This window comes from Camelus dromedarius, chromosome 15 (genome assembly GCF_036321535.1).
Source record: "Camelus dromedarius isolate mCamDro1 chromosome 15, mCamDro1.pat, whole genome shotgun sequence".
Lineage (NCBI taxonomy): Eukaryota > Metazoa > Chordata > Mammalia > Artiodactyla > Camelidae > Camelus > Camelus dromedarius.
In genome coordinates this window covers 45,792,254-45,809,990 of record NC_087450.1, presented here as the reverse complement: position 1 = coordinate 45,809,990, position 17,737 = coordinate 45,792,254, and the positions used below count along the sequence as shown (strand labels likewise).

At 50.3% G+C, this 17,737-nt stretch overlaps 1 protein-coding gene across 1 annotated transcript in view; it reads right to left on the bottom strand.

Annotated features, from left to right (window-relative positions):
• CIB4 (calcium and integrin binding family member 4) overlaps positions 1-17,737 on the bottom strand; it is a 49,380-nt gene that overhangs the window by 28,873 nt on the left and 2,770 nt on the right. Inside the window, exon 3 of the mRNA XM_064494669.1 lies at positions 12,099-12,195. Within this exon, the coding sequence (XP_064350739.1) occupies positions 12,099-12,195 (97 nt within the window). The remainder of the gene's footprint in view (positions 1-12,098; positions 12,196-17,737) is intronic.

Sequence of the window (17,737 nt, the reverse complement as noted above, 5' to 3'; positions counted from 1 at the left end):
GGCTATCCAGAGACCCTGCCCCCATCCCTCTAACCCCTTGGTGTGAGGTTGATGCTCGTTCTAAAAGACCCCACTAAAAGGTCCCACTGCTCAAGGGGGCACAGCTACTCCTTGCCTCCCGATGCTAGTCCTCTCTGAATGCTGCCTGAAATCCCACCCACCTGCCTGGAGCATTTGAACGTTTTCACAGCCATCCTCTCACGCAGGCTGCGTCCAAACCCTCTGAGATAGGCAGGGCTGCTATCATTAGGTCCATTCTGCAGGTGGGAAAACTGAGGTCGAACACAAAATGCAAACTCCAGCCCAGGACTTTGAACAACAAGCCCAATGAGCCTGAGAGATCTGAGCGGCTGCATCCTGGGTGCCTCACCCAGTGCCCAGCACACGGAAGGGGTCTGTGTTCTGTTAGGGGCTGAGGCCAGCGCTAAGAGGAGGGAAGGTCCCTTGCAGGGCCGCCTTCTGTGGTTGGGCCTGAGTGGGGCCTGGCCTGGCTTTCTGCCTGGGTGAACGCGTCCCTACACCCCAGCTGTGTGAGCTGTGGTGGCCTGGATCTCCAAGCAGGCGGCACAAGACCTCCCTGCAGCCATGCCACCGGGAAGCCCTTCTGAGCCACGGGGCGTCTTGTGCCGGAGGAGACAGCAGAGGCCCGAGGCCTGCAGAGGGTCGAAAATCCTGGGAACAGAGCCCCGGCCAGCCCAGCCAGCACCTCATTAGGAGGCCCGAAGCGGGGAGGGGGCACTTCAGGAACAATGTTGTTTATTTTTCTATTTTTAAACAAGCCTGAGGTCTCTGGGGGCACAAATGAAGTTATCAGAAAAGACATGAGTGGAATAAAGCCTCAAGCCAACAGGCTGAGAAGGGCCCTGGGGACCAGGACTCTTGAAAAGCCGAGATGGGGTTTGTTTATCTTATACTCTGAGAGCACAGGACTGGGACCAGGGTGCTGGGCAAGCATGTCCCCAAGCCCTCTGCAGCCCGTTCCCTCTGTGCCGCCAGGGAATTTGGTTGCGAGCTGTACTTTTCAGTGATCCCCTCGGTGTCATCTGCAGCCAGGAAGGAGGAGGCCCCACCTCTGGAAGGAGGCCCGGATTCACTTCTCACCTTGGCCACGTGAACGCTTTTCCAAGTGGGTAGAGCCCAGCAGAGCCAGTGCACGCATGGCACCCAGTGCCAGCCCAGTCACTGCTGACTCCACCAATGGCCAGTCCTTCCACCTGCCAGAGCCCCCACTTCCTCATCCCACCATGGGCTGGTCCTTTGTGCCTTGACTGCCAGGTACCGCTCATGGGCAGAAGCAATGAGATGATGTGTGTATCCAATGCGGGGAAGGAGGGCAGGGCACGTCTCATTGAATCCTGATGCCTCGATGTCCTCCTAATGGCCTTCCCATCTCCAGGGTGAGGAAGTCGAGGCTCCAAGTTAAGCGACTTGCCTTGAAGCATTCAGACTCAGGACCACCTAGTTCGAGAGCCCCCTCTCCCTCCACAAGGGCAACTGCTCTTGGGAAATTTGAGAAAAAGTAGGATCATTGACAGAACCAATTACAGGTCTGAGTGGGTGTGACCTGATGAGGAATACCCCTCAGAAGCAAGAGGTGTGATAAGTGAGGCAAGCAGGACTGTGGTCAATGGTCCTGGTCTGATTCTGCTTTGAACTGCATGCAGTAACAATAGTGACTTCCCAGAATCAGGGAGAGGGTCCCATAAGATGCAACTTGTGAGGTGGCAGGGGGACGGTCAGACTCTGTGCAGATGAAAACCAGACCACTTTCTAGTTCTGCTCGCTCACTTGCCCCCAGCAACAATGTGAACCACGCCTAAGCAAACTGCACACAGGCGAGCAGGGGGAGGGTTACGAACTGCCCCTTTCTAGAGGCACCAATCAGAGGCCACTGCAGGTATAGTATCACTGGGGGAGGGGCTGCCCTTGGTCATCCCACAGGCTCCCTCCACCCCCACTGCCCCCAGCTTAGAGCCGCAGGTCATGTGCTGGAGTCTAGATAGAAAGTTGAGGCCAAGAAGGAAGGAATTGGCCCAAGGCCAGACCCAGGAGGGAAAAGCTAAAACTGGAACCCAGAGCTCTCCCCCACCATCCAGGCTTTCCTAACTACCTGTGTGGGAGGCATTACACATCCACTTGGAAGATAAGGAAACTGAGGCCCCGAGAAGAGCAGTGACATGCCCGAGGCTGCTGGTGTCTGGTGCAGCCAAGGCTGGAGGCCAGATCCCGTCTCTCTGCTGCGGACTGCTGCAGCCAGAGCAGAGACCGTGTCCTACATCACTGAGCTTTTTCTGAAATGAACCACTTCTTAATTCTTTGGCTAAATGTCTAAATAAGGATTTTTGCCAATTCTGAGCCCTGCTAACTGATGAAGTTGTCAGAAAAAGATCTAATGATGCTTGAAAATGCAGGGAGTGTGCCAGCTGCCAGACTGCCCTCCCAGCTTTGACTCTGCAGCGGGAGTCGGGGACCCCCCCTCTGGGGGTGGGGGAGTAAGTGCTGGCAGTTGAGACACCACTGCCCTTCATCAGCTGTGTGACCCCTTTGATCCTCTGCTCCCCAGTTGTAAATGAGGATGACTTTGAGGATTAAGTGAGATGATGTGTGTGTGATGTCCCAGCACAGAGCCAGGCACGGCACAGATTTCAGGGCAGGCTGGGGTGGTGAGGCAGGAGGCCGGCTGTCTGAACTCTGCTGAATGGACGGAGTGGCCCTACCTACAACCCTGGGTGAGTAAGATCTGAAGTCCCCAGCCCCATTTGGGGAGGCCCCAGTCAGCCCCGTTTTTCTCTTGGGAGGCAGGGCTGGGAGAGCCAGTGTGCTTCTCTCTGATGAGATGAAAGGCTCAGAGTGACCTCAGGCCCTGTGAGGTGGGGCCCTGGGGTGGGAGCCTGGGAGGTTGGGCTGGGGCGCTTGGCAGGCCAGGCCCATCCCTTTGTTCTCTCTCCTTTCTCAGTGGAACATTTACTCACTCTGGAGTCCAGGCACTAGGGGTGGGGCCTGGCTTGGGTACTGGGGAATCCGACAATTCCCAGGCCTGCCACAGGAGCCTGAGAGGCTGGGCACTGGGAAGGGCCCTCCTGAAATGAGTGCAGGCCTCTCTGGTACATGAGACCCACATGTGTGATCTGCCACCCAAGGGTGGGCTGGGCGAGCATCCCAGTCAGAGATAGGAAAAGCCGTTTCCCCCTCAATCACCAACTGTCCAGACCACCAGCCTCTTCCCACCCGCTTCCTTCCCTTGCTGCATACGTGTATACACACGTAGACACACACACAAATGTTGCCCATCAGGGACCTTGATTTCACCTTCCCTAGTAGATGGAGAAGTATGGAGAAAAAACAGGTCTTGGGTGCAGATGTACTTTTGGAATTGTGTTGTTGTGGGTAGAGCTTGTAACTTCTCACAGACTCAGTCACCTTGTCTGTAGAAGAAGGGGGTCCGCTGTGCTTTACGGACCTACTGTGAGACTCAAACAAGATAGAGTGTGGACAGGACTCGTAACCATGAGGCACACGACTAACGGCAGTGGACATTTGGGGCTGGAAAGTAGAATTGCTCCAACTATCCAATCCGCTGCTTTTTTTAAACAAACCAGGGACAGTATCTGAGGGTGAAGGAGGAATCCAGGGCAGTGGCCTAAATACAGCCCGAGGATTATCACTGGGTCCAGCTGTCCCGGCCTGGGCTGTGGGTGATCAGGACACCCCCACCCACCCCCCGGCCCGCTGCCTTCCCTCCATGCCCAGTTCCCTACCTTCTGGCTGAATACGGTGCGCTCAGAGGACAGCCCTAGTGCATGGGAGACAAGATGTGAATGTTATGGGTGCATAGGCCAGCTCCTCATCAGAGACCAAACCTCAGACAGAGCTTCCTGGGGATGTGGTGGGAGTTCAGAATATGCAGGGTGGAAACAGCCTGGCTGGAGCCAGAGGCCTGGGTTCCAACACTGGCTCAGGTTGATGGGCCCTGTGACCTTGGACAGTTCTGTCCCATCTGTGGGCTTTACTTTCTTCATCTGTAAAGGCCTCTCTGCCCTTGGGAGGTGCAGTGAGGTGGTGGCCATGAAAAGGCTCTGACAAGTTGATCCAAAAAAGCACTAGGAAGATCCCGAGAGTCAGGTACTGCCGCCCCTCCCGCCCCAACCTCTTCTCAGATGGACAGGCAGATTCAAATTCTTCCCAGGGGGTGCGTGCCATCGCCCTCAGGAGAAAAAGGAACCCAAAGGTCTTTCAGACCCCTTCCAGCCCGGGACTCTGCCAGACCAAGCAGGATGATCATTTATAATAAAAGAGTTTTCACTGGACAAATTGCTCGTCCCCTTTGACCCTCTGCTTCCCCAGCTGTCAATGCAGATAATAACTCAGCCAGCCAAGGGCTGCTGGGAGACTAGAGCACAGGTCACTGAGTGCCGAGCTCTGGCCCTGGCCCAGCCACTGGACAGTAGTAGGGTGGTCCTTCCAGGGCCTTTAGGGAGGGGTGCTGTGCCCACATGTGCCTGGCTGCCCAGGAGCTGCTCAGTATCCTAAGAAGCTGGGATGGGAGGCTGATGGAGCATGAACAAGGTATCTTGGGCTGGGTCTTTCTAGGAGGGACTGTGCCCACTGTGTAGCCTGTCTGAGCCTCTTTGGGCCCCAGCGTTTGGCACTGGGGTCGAGAATCTGAGCTCTGCAAAACTCCCAAGATTTGCAATTCTCCTGTTTGTTCTTAACCCTGAATTTCCTAAGAAAAGACCTTATAAGCTGCCCCCAAGTCCTCACTAGTGCACAACACATAGTAAATGACTAAATGCATAATAACTACTTATGGAGTGAGTGAATGAGGACCAGGTGTGAGAACCCCTATTCCGCAGACTGCAGAAAGAATGTCTCTTATCCATGAGACTTTCCTTCTGATAATCAACAGGGCAAGGAGTGACACTTCCCAGGGGTCTATTGGGAGGGAGGGGGCCCCTATAGCAGGCTGGCTGGGCTGGAGAGCAGTGTGGGGACAGGAAGGGAGGGTGGACAGCACGGGAGCAAGGCTCTGAGGACATCAGCCAAGCAGAACATTTGGGAGATTGGACGTGGAAGGTGCAGGAGAAAAGTTTGGGAGCAGCTGCTGTCTGTCTGGAAGATTCCGAGACAGCAACAATGAGGAGAGGGTGGTTTTGAAATGTGTTACGGAACAGCAGGAACACAGCTGTCAGTCCTGGATAGAGATGACAGGTTGAACACTTGCATCTATTTTCATTCCCTTCTGACACCCACTAACACTAAAGTAAAGGAGTCTTTAGAGGCACGACCCACGAAAACAGAGAGAACATAAGGGAACAGCAGCAGTTGCTCAGTGACACACTCGGGAAGCAGATGAAGGAGAAGTAATGACCCAGCAGACAGGAGAGGGAAGGACCCTGAGCCCACAGCAGGGAAAGTGATTATCAACCTGTTCTACATCCCAGAAGCTTCTAAAGGCTCTGGACCTGGAGATACTAGGTTGCATTGGAAACAGATGTGGCTAAAAGGAGGACTGATTGACAGTGTTGAGAAGCAGTGGGAATTCTCGACCTCCCCTGCATCTGACACTGGGGGGTGACTGCCCCTCCCCAGCCCCCGCAGAAGACTGGAGAGTTGTTCTCTGGGGAGACTGTAACAGAGGCTTTCTGCACTGGGGATGTCAGCCACTATTGAGAATTGGGGATTAAATAAATACATGTGCGTAGAAGTCTGAGACTCCAGCAGCCCCCTTTCCTGACTCAGCTCCAGAATCCTGGCAGCCAGAACTTACTCCTATTCTCTAGAGTGTCTTCAAGAAATGGCCCCTTCAGGGAAGTTCCCAGTTGATGAACTCCACCCAGGAATTAAAGCTCTGAAATAGCAACCACCTCCCACTCTTGGTTAATTATGAGCAGACGATTACCAACTATTCAAGGAAGGCTTCTGACATTAAAGATGGTGACCCAAACAAGCTAGTGGAAAAAAAAAGCACCTTGAAGAACAGATTGGAGAAAACATTACATCCAGGAAAAAGGAGAGGATGCTATTTAAAAAGAGAGAGAGACAGAGAGAGAGAGAGAGGCAAATAAACAGAATGAAAATGAGCTCTTGGAAATGAAAAGCATGATGGCAGAAGTGAAAAACTAAATGAGAGTAGAAGATAAAGTTGAGGAAAGCCCCAGGAGGAAGAGCGCAGGGCTGAAGATGAAACATACAAGAGAAGAGATGGAAAGTAAAGGACCAACCCGGGATGTACAATGTCAGAACGTTCAAGTCCCAGAAAGAGAGAACAGAGAAAACAGAAGGGAGAAATTACCAAAGAAATAATTCATGGAAGTGTCCTTGAACACTTTAGCTTCCAGACTAAATGGGTCCTCTGTGTGCCCAGGACATGGAGAAAAGGACCCACACCAACTCCCATCACTGGAAATTTCAGAATACTGGGGTCAAAGAGAAGAGCCTACATGTTTCCAGAAAGAAAAAAAAAACAACAGGTCACAACAAAAGAGATCAGGAAACAGAAAGGCTTTGGACTTCTCAGAAACAACAATGAATGCTAAAATGCAATAGATGGATGTTTTCCAAATTCAGAAGAAAATTGATTTCCAACCTATTATTCAATTCCATCTAAACTCTTAATCAAGTGGAAGGAGAGAATAAAGACATTTTCAGATATGGAAAGTGTCAAAACATTTACTTCCATGTACCCTTTATCAGGAAGCTACCAGAGTGTGTGCCCCACCAAAATGAGTAAACAGAGAGAGAGGAAGACAGGAAATGGAAGATCCAAGGAAGAGGGTGAAAAGGATCTGGATGCTTGTGAAAGAAGACTCCAGAATGACAACATGTACCAGGCTCCAGAGGGCTACCCAGCCCTGATGTGAGTGGGTTGGAAGACTCCAAGAGAAATTTTGCCAAGAACATGGAATGTACAGAAAACATCTCATTTCCAAATGTCTTTAGAGGAGATTTAAATGATTGGCAGAGGTTTGGTGTCATACTGAATGATAAATACGTGGGAAACTGAGCAAAAACAATGATTACATCTAGGAAAGACGACAACAAAAACTGTGCAAAAAGGGAAAAGTAACCATAGCTATTTCATGGCTCAGGTCTGGGCCGTACGCAGTCATACTAGTGAAAACACTGTGTACTGAATGAACTGAAATCATTATGTAACTTTACTAGGGGAGTGATGCTTGGGACAGGTGTGGGAGAGGGGAAGAACTAACCTCTTCTCTAGGGGGAAGTCAAAGGCTGGGATATCCAGAAGGGGCTCTTTAGATATAAGGAGGCAAACACCATGAATCTGCTACCAGCTGAAAATGGCTGCCTCCTGAGAGGAGAAATGGGGTAGGGTAATCTTCATAGGGCAACTTGACTCTCGGCCTGGATAAATAATTTTTATTTAAAAATAATAATAATTTTTAAAATTAAAAAAATTACACTCCCATCCCTGCCCCTCCCACTTTGGTGATTTCTCAAGAAGCTGAATACATAGGAGGACATATCGTTGCTGACCGCCTGGGGAGTGCGTTCATTGCAAGCTATGCTAAGCAGATGCACCCAGCCTATAAGCAGGCCTCCGAAAGGCTCAGAAAAACTGGGTATAGATGGAAACCGAGATGGAGCTGAAACCTCAGGAGCAACACCTGGTGCCTCCTGACACCTAGGGAGGGTTCCCAAGCCTCTTGGTGCTTTCATAGAGTTGACCCTGGGATAAAGTTCAGTAAGGGCCAGGCTGTGCACAGACCACCTGCCTGCAGGAACCCTGGAAAGGGAGGTGGGAAGAGGTCGGAGGTGCGCGGTGGCCCTGTTTGGTGGACAAGCTTCCACCAGACCCCACCGTGAGACCCCACGATCTTTCCTCAGGTCCTGCTGCTGGCTGTCCTGGTCCTGGAAGCTAGAAGCCCGGGTCTCACCATGCCACTACTCATCCGTGTTTACAGAAAGCAAGGTCATTATTTACAAGAACAGAAACACTGAGCTAATTCACTCTGAAATACACCAAACAGAGCAGCAGACAAAAAGAAAACAGAAACTTCTGGGTAATAAAGGGCAGTGCGTCCCGGCCCGGCAGGGGCTTCTTGTGGTCAGGCTTTCCCGCTAGCCTCTGTTGCCCAGGCCTTGCTCTCTGCTGATGGGCAGACCCTTCCCAATATATTAACTAATCTACTTTTTCCACAAGTGAATCCAATTTTCCACAAGTGCGCTTTCTTCCCAGATCACCCAGGACCCCGAGCCAAGTAATACCAGTACCCAGAGCTCCCTGGGGCCCCATTCTCAAAGCTTTTCCAGAGATGTGTTCTGGGCAGGCTGAGTCACACAGCTCTCATCCTTGGGGCCACAGAGGACACAGACACACTCGGGCCCCCACCTCTCAGCAAGCCTCTCCTCATTCCTTTTGGGAAGCAAGCTTTCTGCTTCGACCAAGATTGGAAAGACACAGAGGGAAACTCGAGTCCTGGATCTAGATCCCCAAAAGCCTACGTGAGGGCCAGGAATGATGAGGGACAAAGTTCTTGACAACCATTAACAGAGGGAGAAATGCTAATAACAGAAAGGGATGTGTATGGAAAGAACTGTTATCACTTGTGGGATTAGATCCCTCTTACATTTTTGTTCTAAAATGAACGTCTTTAAAAAATGAAATGATTGTGGATGACGTATTTTTTAATGTCCTTACTTGGCAAAATTGTAAAGTTGCCATCTCTAGCTAGTCCTTCCTCAAAATAATCATTTTTTGGGGGGTAGTGGATTTTTTTATTGAAGTATAGCTGATTTACAATGTTGTATTAGTTTCAGATGTACAGCAAAGTGATTCAGTTATATGTATATATTCTTTTTCAGTTTTTTTTCCATTATACGTTATTATAAGATATTGGATATAGTTCGCTGTGCCATACAGTAGGCCCTTGTTGGTTATCTATTTTATATATGTTAATCCCAAACTCCTAATTTATCCCTCCTCTTCTTCCCCTTTGGTAACTATAAGCTTGTTTCTTATGTCTGTGAGTCTATTTTTGTTTTGTAAATGAGTTCATTTGTATCATTTTTTTGGATTCCACATATAGGCAATATCATATGATATCTGTCTCTGACTTACGTTACTTAATATGATCATCTCTAGGTCTATCTATGTTGCTGCAAATGGCATTATTTCATTCTTTTTTATGGCCGAGTAATATTTCATTTTATATGTAATTTTATTTTTATACACACACACACACACACACACACACACACATCTTGTTTATCCATTCAACTGTAGGTGGGCATTTAGGTTGCTTCCATGTCCTGGCTATTGTAAACAGTGTTGTGGGGGGAAGCAGAACTTATTGGGCTATGAAAGCCCAGAGTCTGGGACATACTGTGGTAGATGACACAAAAGAGAGTAGGACCAGGCTCCAGGCCAGAACCAGAACCACAGATTGGGAGGGTGAGGAGGGGACCAATGAACGCAGTCCAGTCTCCTCTTGATACCAGAGTATGTGCTAGAACACACCAGGTAAATGCTTGGCCGGCCCCCACTTGGCGCCCTTTGGTGACAGGTATCTCATTCCCTCTGCGCACAGTTCATCATCTAATCTGATGATGGCAGAGTGCTTTCTTGTACTGTAGAGCAACCTGCGTCCTTGGACCCAGGCCTATGCCTGGGAGCACCTCGAGCCAGGCCTTTCACCTCGAAGAAGATAGCTCCACACTGCACCCCTCCTGCCCAGTCTTCTTTGGCTGGGGTCTATTTGCTTCCCCTCAGACCCCCAATCATTCTTCTTGTGAGATGACTTGCCTGAGATTGTTGGCTAGCAAGTGAGTTCAAAGCCAGCTCTTCTGCTCCTGGCCCAGTGCCCTGTCCCTAGTTCTCTAGATGTGGCAGTGGCTCAGTGTCTTCAGTTCATGAGATGGTTCTGGCTGTTCAGAACCAGTTGGAAAAATAACAAAGAAAACAAAGTGGCAGTGGGGGGAAGCAACATACAAAAAAAAAAAATGTGATCCCAATAAACACTTATATATCCACATTAAAAAAAGTTATGGAAGGAAATAAGGCAAAATTGTCATGGCAGTTACCCCTCGAGGTAGGCTGCCTGATGATTTTTGCCTTTTCTGTATTTTCCACTTTGTTGCAATGGTATGTTTTTTATTTGTAGGATAGACTAAAATAATGACCATTTAGAAGGATGAAATAAGAAATGTAAAATTAAGGTAATCTCATCCCAAGACCCCATCTCAGTTCCCAGCCACTGTCGAGTGAATGAGGTTCTGGGGGGGGGGGTCTGGTGCTCCAGAGAAGACCCCAGATTGCCATCCTGCCCTAGACCTGCAGACCCTCACACAGCTCTAACATCACTGCATTTTACAGTAGCCTGACATTCCTGCTGTACTGGTCCCCGGCCCTTGGCTGTCCACATGGCAGACGCCAGACCACCCCGGGCTGTTGCCCATGTGCTCCCACCCATCTGCCCCTCCTCCATTCTGCTCCAGCCTTGCTGCCCTTCCCCCACCCCCAACAGGTTCCCCACTCCCAACCCCCAGGTGGAAGAGAGGAGAGGATGGGGAACAAAATGAACAGTGCAGAGGACCATGGCTCATCCCGGCAAGGTCTGTTACACAGCACAGGGTGTACATATTGTTTTACAGATAGGAGATTAATCCTTAGAGAGGAGATGTGTCATACATGGAGTGTGATGGAGCTGGGCCCAGATCCAGCCCTCTAATCTGGTCCAGTGCTTGCTCCGCTGATCTGAGCCCCTGGGCGTGACTAGGGTGTGCTGGGTCCATGCGGAGTGCTGGGGCCACGGGTCACGGACACCCTCGGTGCCAGCTCTCCCGGGCGAGTCTTTGCCAGCTGCTCCCCAGGGCGCCTGGCAGTCCCAGACACATGTCAGCGCTGAGCCAAGCCCTGATTAGAAGTGGAGGCCAAGCCTGGGGGTCAGAGTCCTGCCTGCCTTCCAGGATCTACCATGTCACGTGGCCCTGGGCGAGTTTCTTCCCTCTTGGGGACTCAGTTTTCCGATGGATAAAACCAGGGTGGGGACTGTTTGATAGTGATTGGACTCGTGGTCTCCAAGTTTCTTTCCTGGCTGAACATTCAGATATTCTGCGACTGACCAGTGACACTGTCCCCCACCTGGGGAGGGGAGGGCAGAAGCTTCCCATCCCGCCTTGCCTCCGGGCTGCCCCTCACCCAGGCTTTCCTGAGTGGAGAGTCAGTCTGAGAGAAGTCCCCCACCTCGTGTACAAGTGTTTGTGGGTGTGGAGATGTGCATGTGTAGGTGTGGAGATGTGCATGTGTAGGTGTGGAGGTGCAGGGTGTGGATGTGAGTAGGGGGTACCCTAAGGACAGGCTCCCCATTTTGTATCTGGGACAGGCACATTCTCCAATTATATCACCTTTTTGAGGATTCTGCTCCCAGCTCCCTGAACCCCACGACCGCTCCACAGCTCTTCTGGTTCCTTGTCCTCTCAGTTCCAGCCTCTACCTCAAGCCCTGGCTCTGCCTCTGCCCTAGAGCAGGTCTGTTGCTTTGGAGGGGCCGCCCCTGCCCCCTGCCCCCTGCCCCGTGTGGTCTCTCCCTCAGGACCTGTCCCCCTGCCTGGGCCCCGGGCCCTTTTTAAAGAGGCGCCCACAACTCTCAGAGCCCATCTTGTTCCAGACAGAAATGAAGATGGACTTTCACTGCACAGCAACACATTCAAACCATTATTCTGCCGAAACCCGAATGAAAAATCGGGAAGCACACCACCGCCATGATTTGTTAACCTGACATTGCCTCTCTGTGCTCTTTGCACAAAGTTTAATTAAAATCTCAGGAGTGATTGGAGAGCCCTTTTATTGTGCACCTCTGGGCTCTTCCAGGCACCCTGGGGGAAGGGCAGGGCCTTTTTACAACAGGGATACAGGCTGAAGGATGGTCCCTAAAAGATTGCGAGTGGGGGCCACTGACAGCTGTCACAAGCACAGCCTGTTGGAGTGCAGGGAATCTCAGGGGGCACATGGGATCCCAGCTGCTCCACCAATCCACCCATTTCACAGGTGAGGACACTGAGACCAGCACTCTCAGCGCCTCAGCAGATCTCAGTGACACCGCCCCCACCCACCTCCACCCTACCCCCTGGACTCACCCGCAGGGCCGGCAGGGAGCTGACCTGGTCCATGGTCAGCGTGGCTTCTTTGTAGTGCTTCCCAGGGGGACAGAGTTTCAGGAAGGAGTCGTGGATGCTAAGAAGAGAGGCAGAGTGGGCTAGGAGCGGGGACCAGCAGGCCACCTCTCCTGCGGGCTCTCTTTGGAGGAAGGAGACTCAGGACTCATTATTGATTGATACAGAGAAGGCAGTTATAAATCATTCCACACTTCCAGAAACATCCCTGGGGCTCCAGTGTGCCCAGCACACTGTGGGAGATGCAGAGATAAGCCAGGCATGAAGGAAGGTACGTGAATGTGCCCTGTAACCACAACACACTCTACAAGTGACCCAGAAAGGACTTCTGTCCTCACTTGCTCCAGTTCCTTATTTACGGATGGAGAAACCAGCAGAGCCTTGGGGAAGCAGGCATGCCACCTCAAGCCATCTGCCCAGCCCCACCCTCAGCCCAGAAAAAAAAGTTGCTTGGTGGGTGTGGCCGAGTCAGGATTAGAACCCAGTTACCTGGGGCCAGCAAACCACAACCACCCTAAACCGGCAAGCTGGTTCCAGACTATGGGACTGAGCGACCATCCTCATCGATCCTATAATCAATGTCTCTGTCTGCAGGTCTCCTCACTGGTCAAGGGATTTTGCTTACGAGTGACAGCCAGGTCAAGAGTGAAATGTCTCTGTGAGCACCGAGAGGAAGAGGGTGGGAGCGAACTCTGCCCTATACCCAGAGGAGACTGCCCTCATCCTGTGTCCCTCCTGGCCCCCATGATGGAGAATGGGCTCCATCAACTTTGGAAGGGGCCCTGAACTGGCACCAGAGATTTTACACTAAGTTGGGGAGGGAGCCGACAAGTGGAGTGTGGAAGGGATGAGGGGAGACAGTCTCCAGGAAAGTACAGGCGGGGCGAGGGACACTGAAGGGCAGCAAGGAGGAGAGAAAAGCCCCCCCCCACCCCGCGCGAAGGTCCAGTGGCTTACAAGGGGAGGGGGCAGTGGGAGTGGTCTGCCCTAGCCTGAAGGAGTTATTTTATCACTGTTATTGTTAGAACTGCTAGTGTAGAGTGATAAAAAGCAGACTGATTTTCGGTAGAAATTTCATTAATTTTTAAGAATTCTCTGAAGCCATGCACCTGTATAGCCAGTGCCCAGGGCAGGCTGCTTCTGCTGTCCCCACCGTGGTTCCCCACCGGGAGTGCCTGCTGCACCCGTCAACTCTCGTGGATTTTTTCATGGAATCTGTGTAACAATCTTGCAAGGAAGGGACCATTATCTCTATTTTACAGGTGAGGAAATTGAGGCTCAAGGAGGTAAAATAACTTGCCTTGCCTAAGGTCACACAGGGGTAAGTGTCAAAGCCAAAGTTATTGACACCAAAGCTCTTTCCCCAGGAGCCCAGAGAGGGAGGTCTCAGGACAGGAGGAGGGTAGAGAAGGGACCCCTACTTGCTGGTGCCACCCTCTTCCTGTCTCCGAAGCTCTTGTGCTCATTGAATCCTCCCAACAACCCTGTGGGAAAGGTGTGGGGTGATCATTTCTACAGACGGGTAAGCCGAGGCTCAGAGAGTTGAAGGGGTCTGCTCAAGATCATAGCGCTTGGAAGAGGCAGAGTAGGGTCTGAATCCTAAACCAGGCTCTGCAGGCTATGTTGCCCACCTTTCAAGGGCCCACCCCTCATCCAGGTGAAAACCTCTCGGCCCCACCCCCCACCCTCCCCGGGAGAGCCTTCTGGGGAGGGGGTGCTGTGGGAAGGGCCCTGCCCTGACTTCATGCCTTCCCAGGCCGCAGATGAATCGTGGCTGCATCTCAGCTGCCACAAAGTATTCTCCTCCTCCAAATATGGATCAGCCGGCTCTAAATGGAACTCTGAATTAATCACTAATGGACTCGAAAGTCAAAGCCATTGGAAAAACTCACATATCCTGCCTGCCAGAAAGCAAGCGGCCCAGGCTTTGTCTCCCTTCCACACCTAGCGCAGACGAGGGGAGGGGCTGTCTGCGGGCTCGGAGGCTGAGACAGGGGAGGGCACCAGCTCCACGGCTCCCACTCTGCCGGAACTTGGAACTGCCTCGTCCCTTCCGGGCCTCAGGTTGCCCTTGATGTCTCAGCCATCCCTCTCTGTCCTCCAGGTCAGGCATTCTGTCCCCTGGGTCAGGCATTCTGTCCCTCTCTCTGGCATCTGTGTTTGTATTGTACAGGCAGGACTGAGAACACAGCTCCAGGGCAAGCCTCCATTTCCTCTCCCCCATCCTAGCCCCGGCCCCGCAACCCTGGCTTCACCCCCATCCCTTGGGGTCAATAGTCCTTTGCCTTGTGGAATGGCCTGCAGGTGCTTTATAAATGGCCCTATCTCTAGCCTGAAAATGTGGCTTTTAGTCTTATGATCTGCTCCTTCCAAGTTGTGCGACCTTGGGCAGATCACTTGATTTCTCTGAGCCAGTTTCCTCATTTGCAAAAAGGAGATGATAATACCATGAAAGTCACAGCTGCCAGTCTCAGTACGGACCCCTGTGACAGGCTCTGCTCTAACTCCTGACGTGGGTTTGATCATCTAATTGTCCTAATAACAACCATGTGAGGTTGATACATATGATACTTCTTGTAACTGTGGAACTGAGGCTCAGCAAGGGTAAGAAACTCATCCAAGGTCACAGAGCTGGCAAAGCTGAGCCTCGAACTCTGGCCTTTGGGTTCCAGGAAGCAAGCCTGTAACCTTCTGTTGCTCCAGGGGGACCAGGAGCTGATGGCCAGGACAGAGCCTGGAGATTGGAAAGTTTGGGGACCTCTAGGGTGTTAAGAGGAATGGGGGCCCTCAGGGCCATGTCAGCCTGAGCAGGGGCAAGGGGCAAAGCTTCAGGCTCCCACATGAGACCCATACACAGCCCAGCGTCTTGTCAGGAGTCATCCCTGGGCGATACAGCATACTCCAGATTGCTCACACAGAGTCGGCCTGACCCAGGCTCAGCCGCGGAGGTCTAAAGGAAGCCATATGCGCCCGTTCTGAATCAGTCCCAGACTCAGGGTCTACAGTCACTGCTGAAGTCGAGGGCCCAGGAGGGCCTGTGCACTGAGCCCAAAGAGATATCTGGAAGCCAGGGGCTTCTAGGGCAGCAGTTCAACCAGAAGCTAGAGAGGGCTGACCTGGAAGCTGATGGTGAAAAGGACCCCGCTCTTCCAAGACCAACAGGTTGTTAGGATGTGAAAGAAAATTCCCACAGTCTGGAATTTAGGGTAGACAGAATCCTTCTTGGAAAGCCAAGCCAAGGCAGCTCTGGACCGGGAAGAAGCTGTCACATGTGGTCTGCCCCTCCCCATGTGTCATCTGCAGATCTGGTGACCAGGCCTTTATGTCCTACGCAAGTCACAGATAAGAAGGTGGGAAAGTATTAGACAAGGGCAGAGCCACCCTCTTCCAAAGATTACCCCTGTTATCAGTCTCTTGGATACTTTTTTTTCCAACTGGCTGAATCTATCCAACTGTACTGTCATCCAAGCCACATTTCATTGTCATATTTGTAGGATAATCACACATTGTCAGCGGTGATGTTGGAAAATTGTCCAAAAGGCAGCATTAAAAAAAAATATTTTGCTATTTCTCTTGGTTTTTCCTTAACATTGGCATTATATTTCTACATACGGTGCTGATACTGTCATTTATTGATATTTTTCATTCTAGACATTATTTTGTGATGTCTTACTCTTAAAAAAATAATTTATCTCCATCTGTATACTATTTCTCCTTCCCCTAACCTCCCAATAGAAAATGATTTACCTGAATCAGAATTCAGTGTTTATATTATTATCTACATATTATTTTTACATTTATGTATTAATACATATTATGTGTGTATTATTCAAATATTGCTCACAGCTGAGTTCCTTAGCGCAGCGTGATTACATTTTCTTTCTTGTAAGGCTTTTTGTTTTTCCCAGAGTTAATAATTACTTTGTCTTTCTTTTGCTTAGGTTTCAGTATATCTATCATTATTTCATCCCCAAACTTTCTCTGCAGAACGGTAAAGTTCCTCTTAGTATGCTTACATACATTACATCATCTATAGGTTCATTTTGTTTTCTTGAGGGCATCATTCTTAGAACTCCTGACTCCTGATTCTAATCTGGACTCATTGCTTTTCAGGCCTGCTGCATGCACCACCATCATCCTTGGGCTTCTCTCCACTGTATTCCACTGTGTTGACATCCTCTGTTTCCTGGCTCCCATGTCTTCTTTTTTCTTAGTTTACTTACTAGTTTTATTGGAAAATTTAGTTTACTTATTAGTTTTAATGGAAGCTCCAAAAACTTCCTGAGACAAGGAGCATGAGGTAATTATTTTTAGAATTTACATGTCAAAAAATGTTTCACCTTCACTCTTGATTAATCATCTAGCTATGACTTAATCCTACATTGGAATTTTTTCCTTAGAATTTTGAAGATGTTTAGCCACCATCTTCCAACACAAGACCAAAATTATTCTGATTCCTGATCCTCTGTTTGTATTTTTATTTTCCTTTATGGAAGCTTGTGTTCTGAAATGTAATGATGACATGACAATGTAGACTTTTAAAAATTCTTTCCTCAAATATCTAGTGCCTTTCAACTTTCAATTCATACTTCACTACTGAGGTTCAGACAAGCTGACCAGAGGTTCATTCTTGCACATCACTGTGCCTGGTGGCCCTGAGTCGGAAAACTGCCTGGCCAGCTCTGTCCACATGGTGAGCTCCTGCCCTCTCTGGGCTCTGCTGGCCTGGGGAAGGGGTGCCAAGTGGATTGCAGGGCAAAAGAAGTAATCACATAAGACCTTTCTGTTTTCATCTGACCCTGCACCCTGGCATTCAGAGGTTCCTGAGCCTTTCTGGGTTCTTGATTCCATCATCCCAAACCCTGCTTCCAAGCAATCTGTTTCCAGTTTCCTGCTCTAAGTCTGTATCAGGGATCTATTTGCTTTCCACTTTTGACATTTTTGTTGACTTCTCTCAACCACTCTCATCTCTTGAGTTCTTTTGTCCTTATGTGTTTCTTTCTCTTTTTTTCTAATTCCTTTACTCTTCTTTTAGTAGAGGAAAGAAACAGCGATAAAAGACGCTCATTTCTCCATGTTAACTGGAAGCCCTGGCACTTTGCTTTTTTCACTGTACAATATACCTTGGAGATGGCGCCACACCAAACATAAAACTTCTCCTCTTCTCGAAGGACAGTGTCCCACTGACTAATGGATTCATCCACATTTATTTCATTCATGCCCTCTTGATACAAGCGCAATGGCCAGGCCAATTCACGTCTCCCTTTCTGAAGCAGCCTTCCAGTCCTTCCCCTGTTCTCTCCATTCTTCAAAGCTTTTGACAGCTCTTCACATCTTCAGCTGCTCCCCAGGACTGGGTCTTCTGGGTCTGGAGACTCACCTTGGTTTGAGGCAGCAGCAAACTCTCCCTGTTATCACCCCACCCACCTTGAATTTCTGTGCCCACTCAGTGCTTGTCCTGCTCTGCCTCATCTGAAAGTCTCCGATATGGAGAAACAAAAGCAGAGTAGGCATGGAGCCACTGCATCTCCTCTCTGCCTTCCTGAAGCAATGGCATCCCAACCCCCTCCCATCTCACTGACCCATCCTGCTCTTCAAGTCCC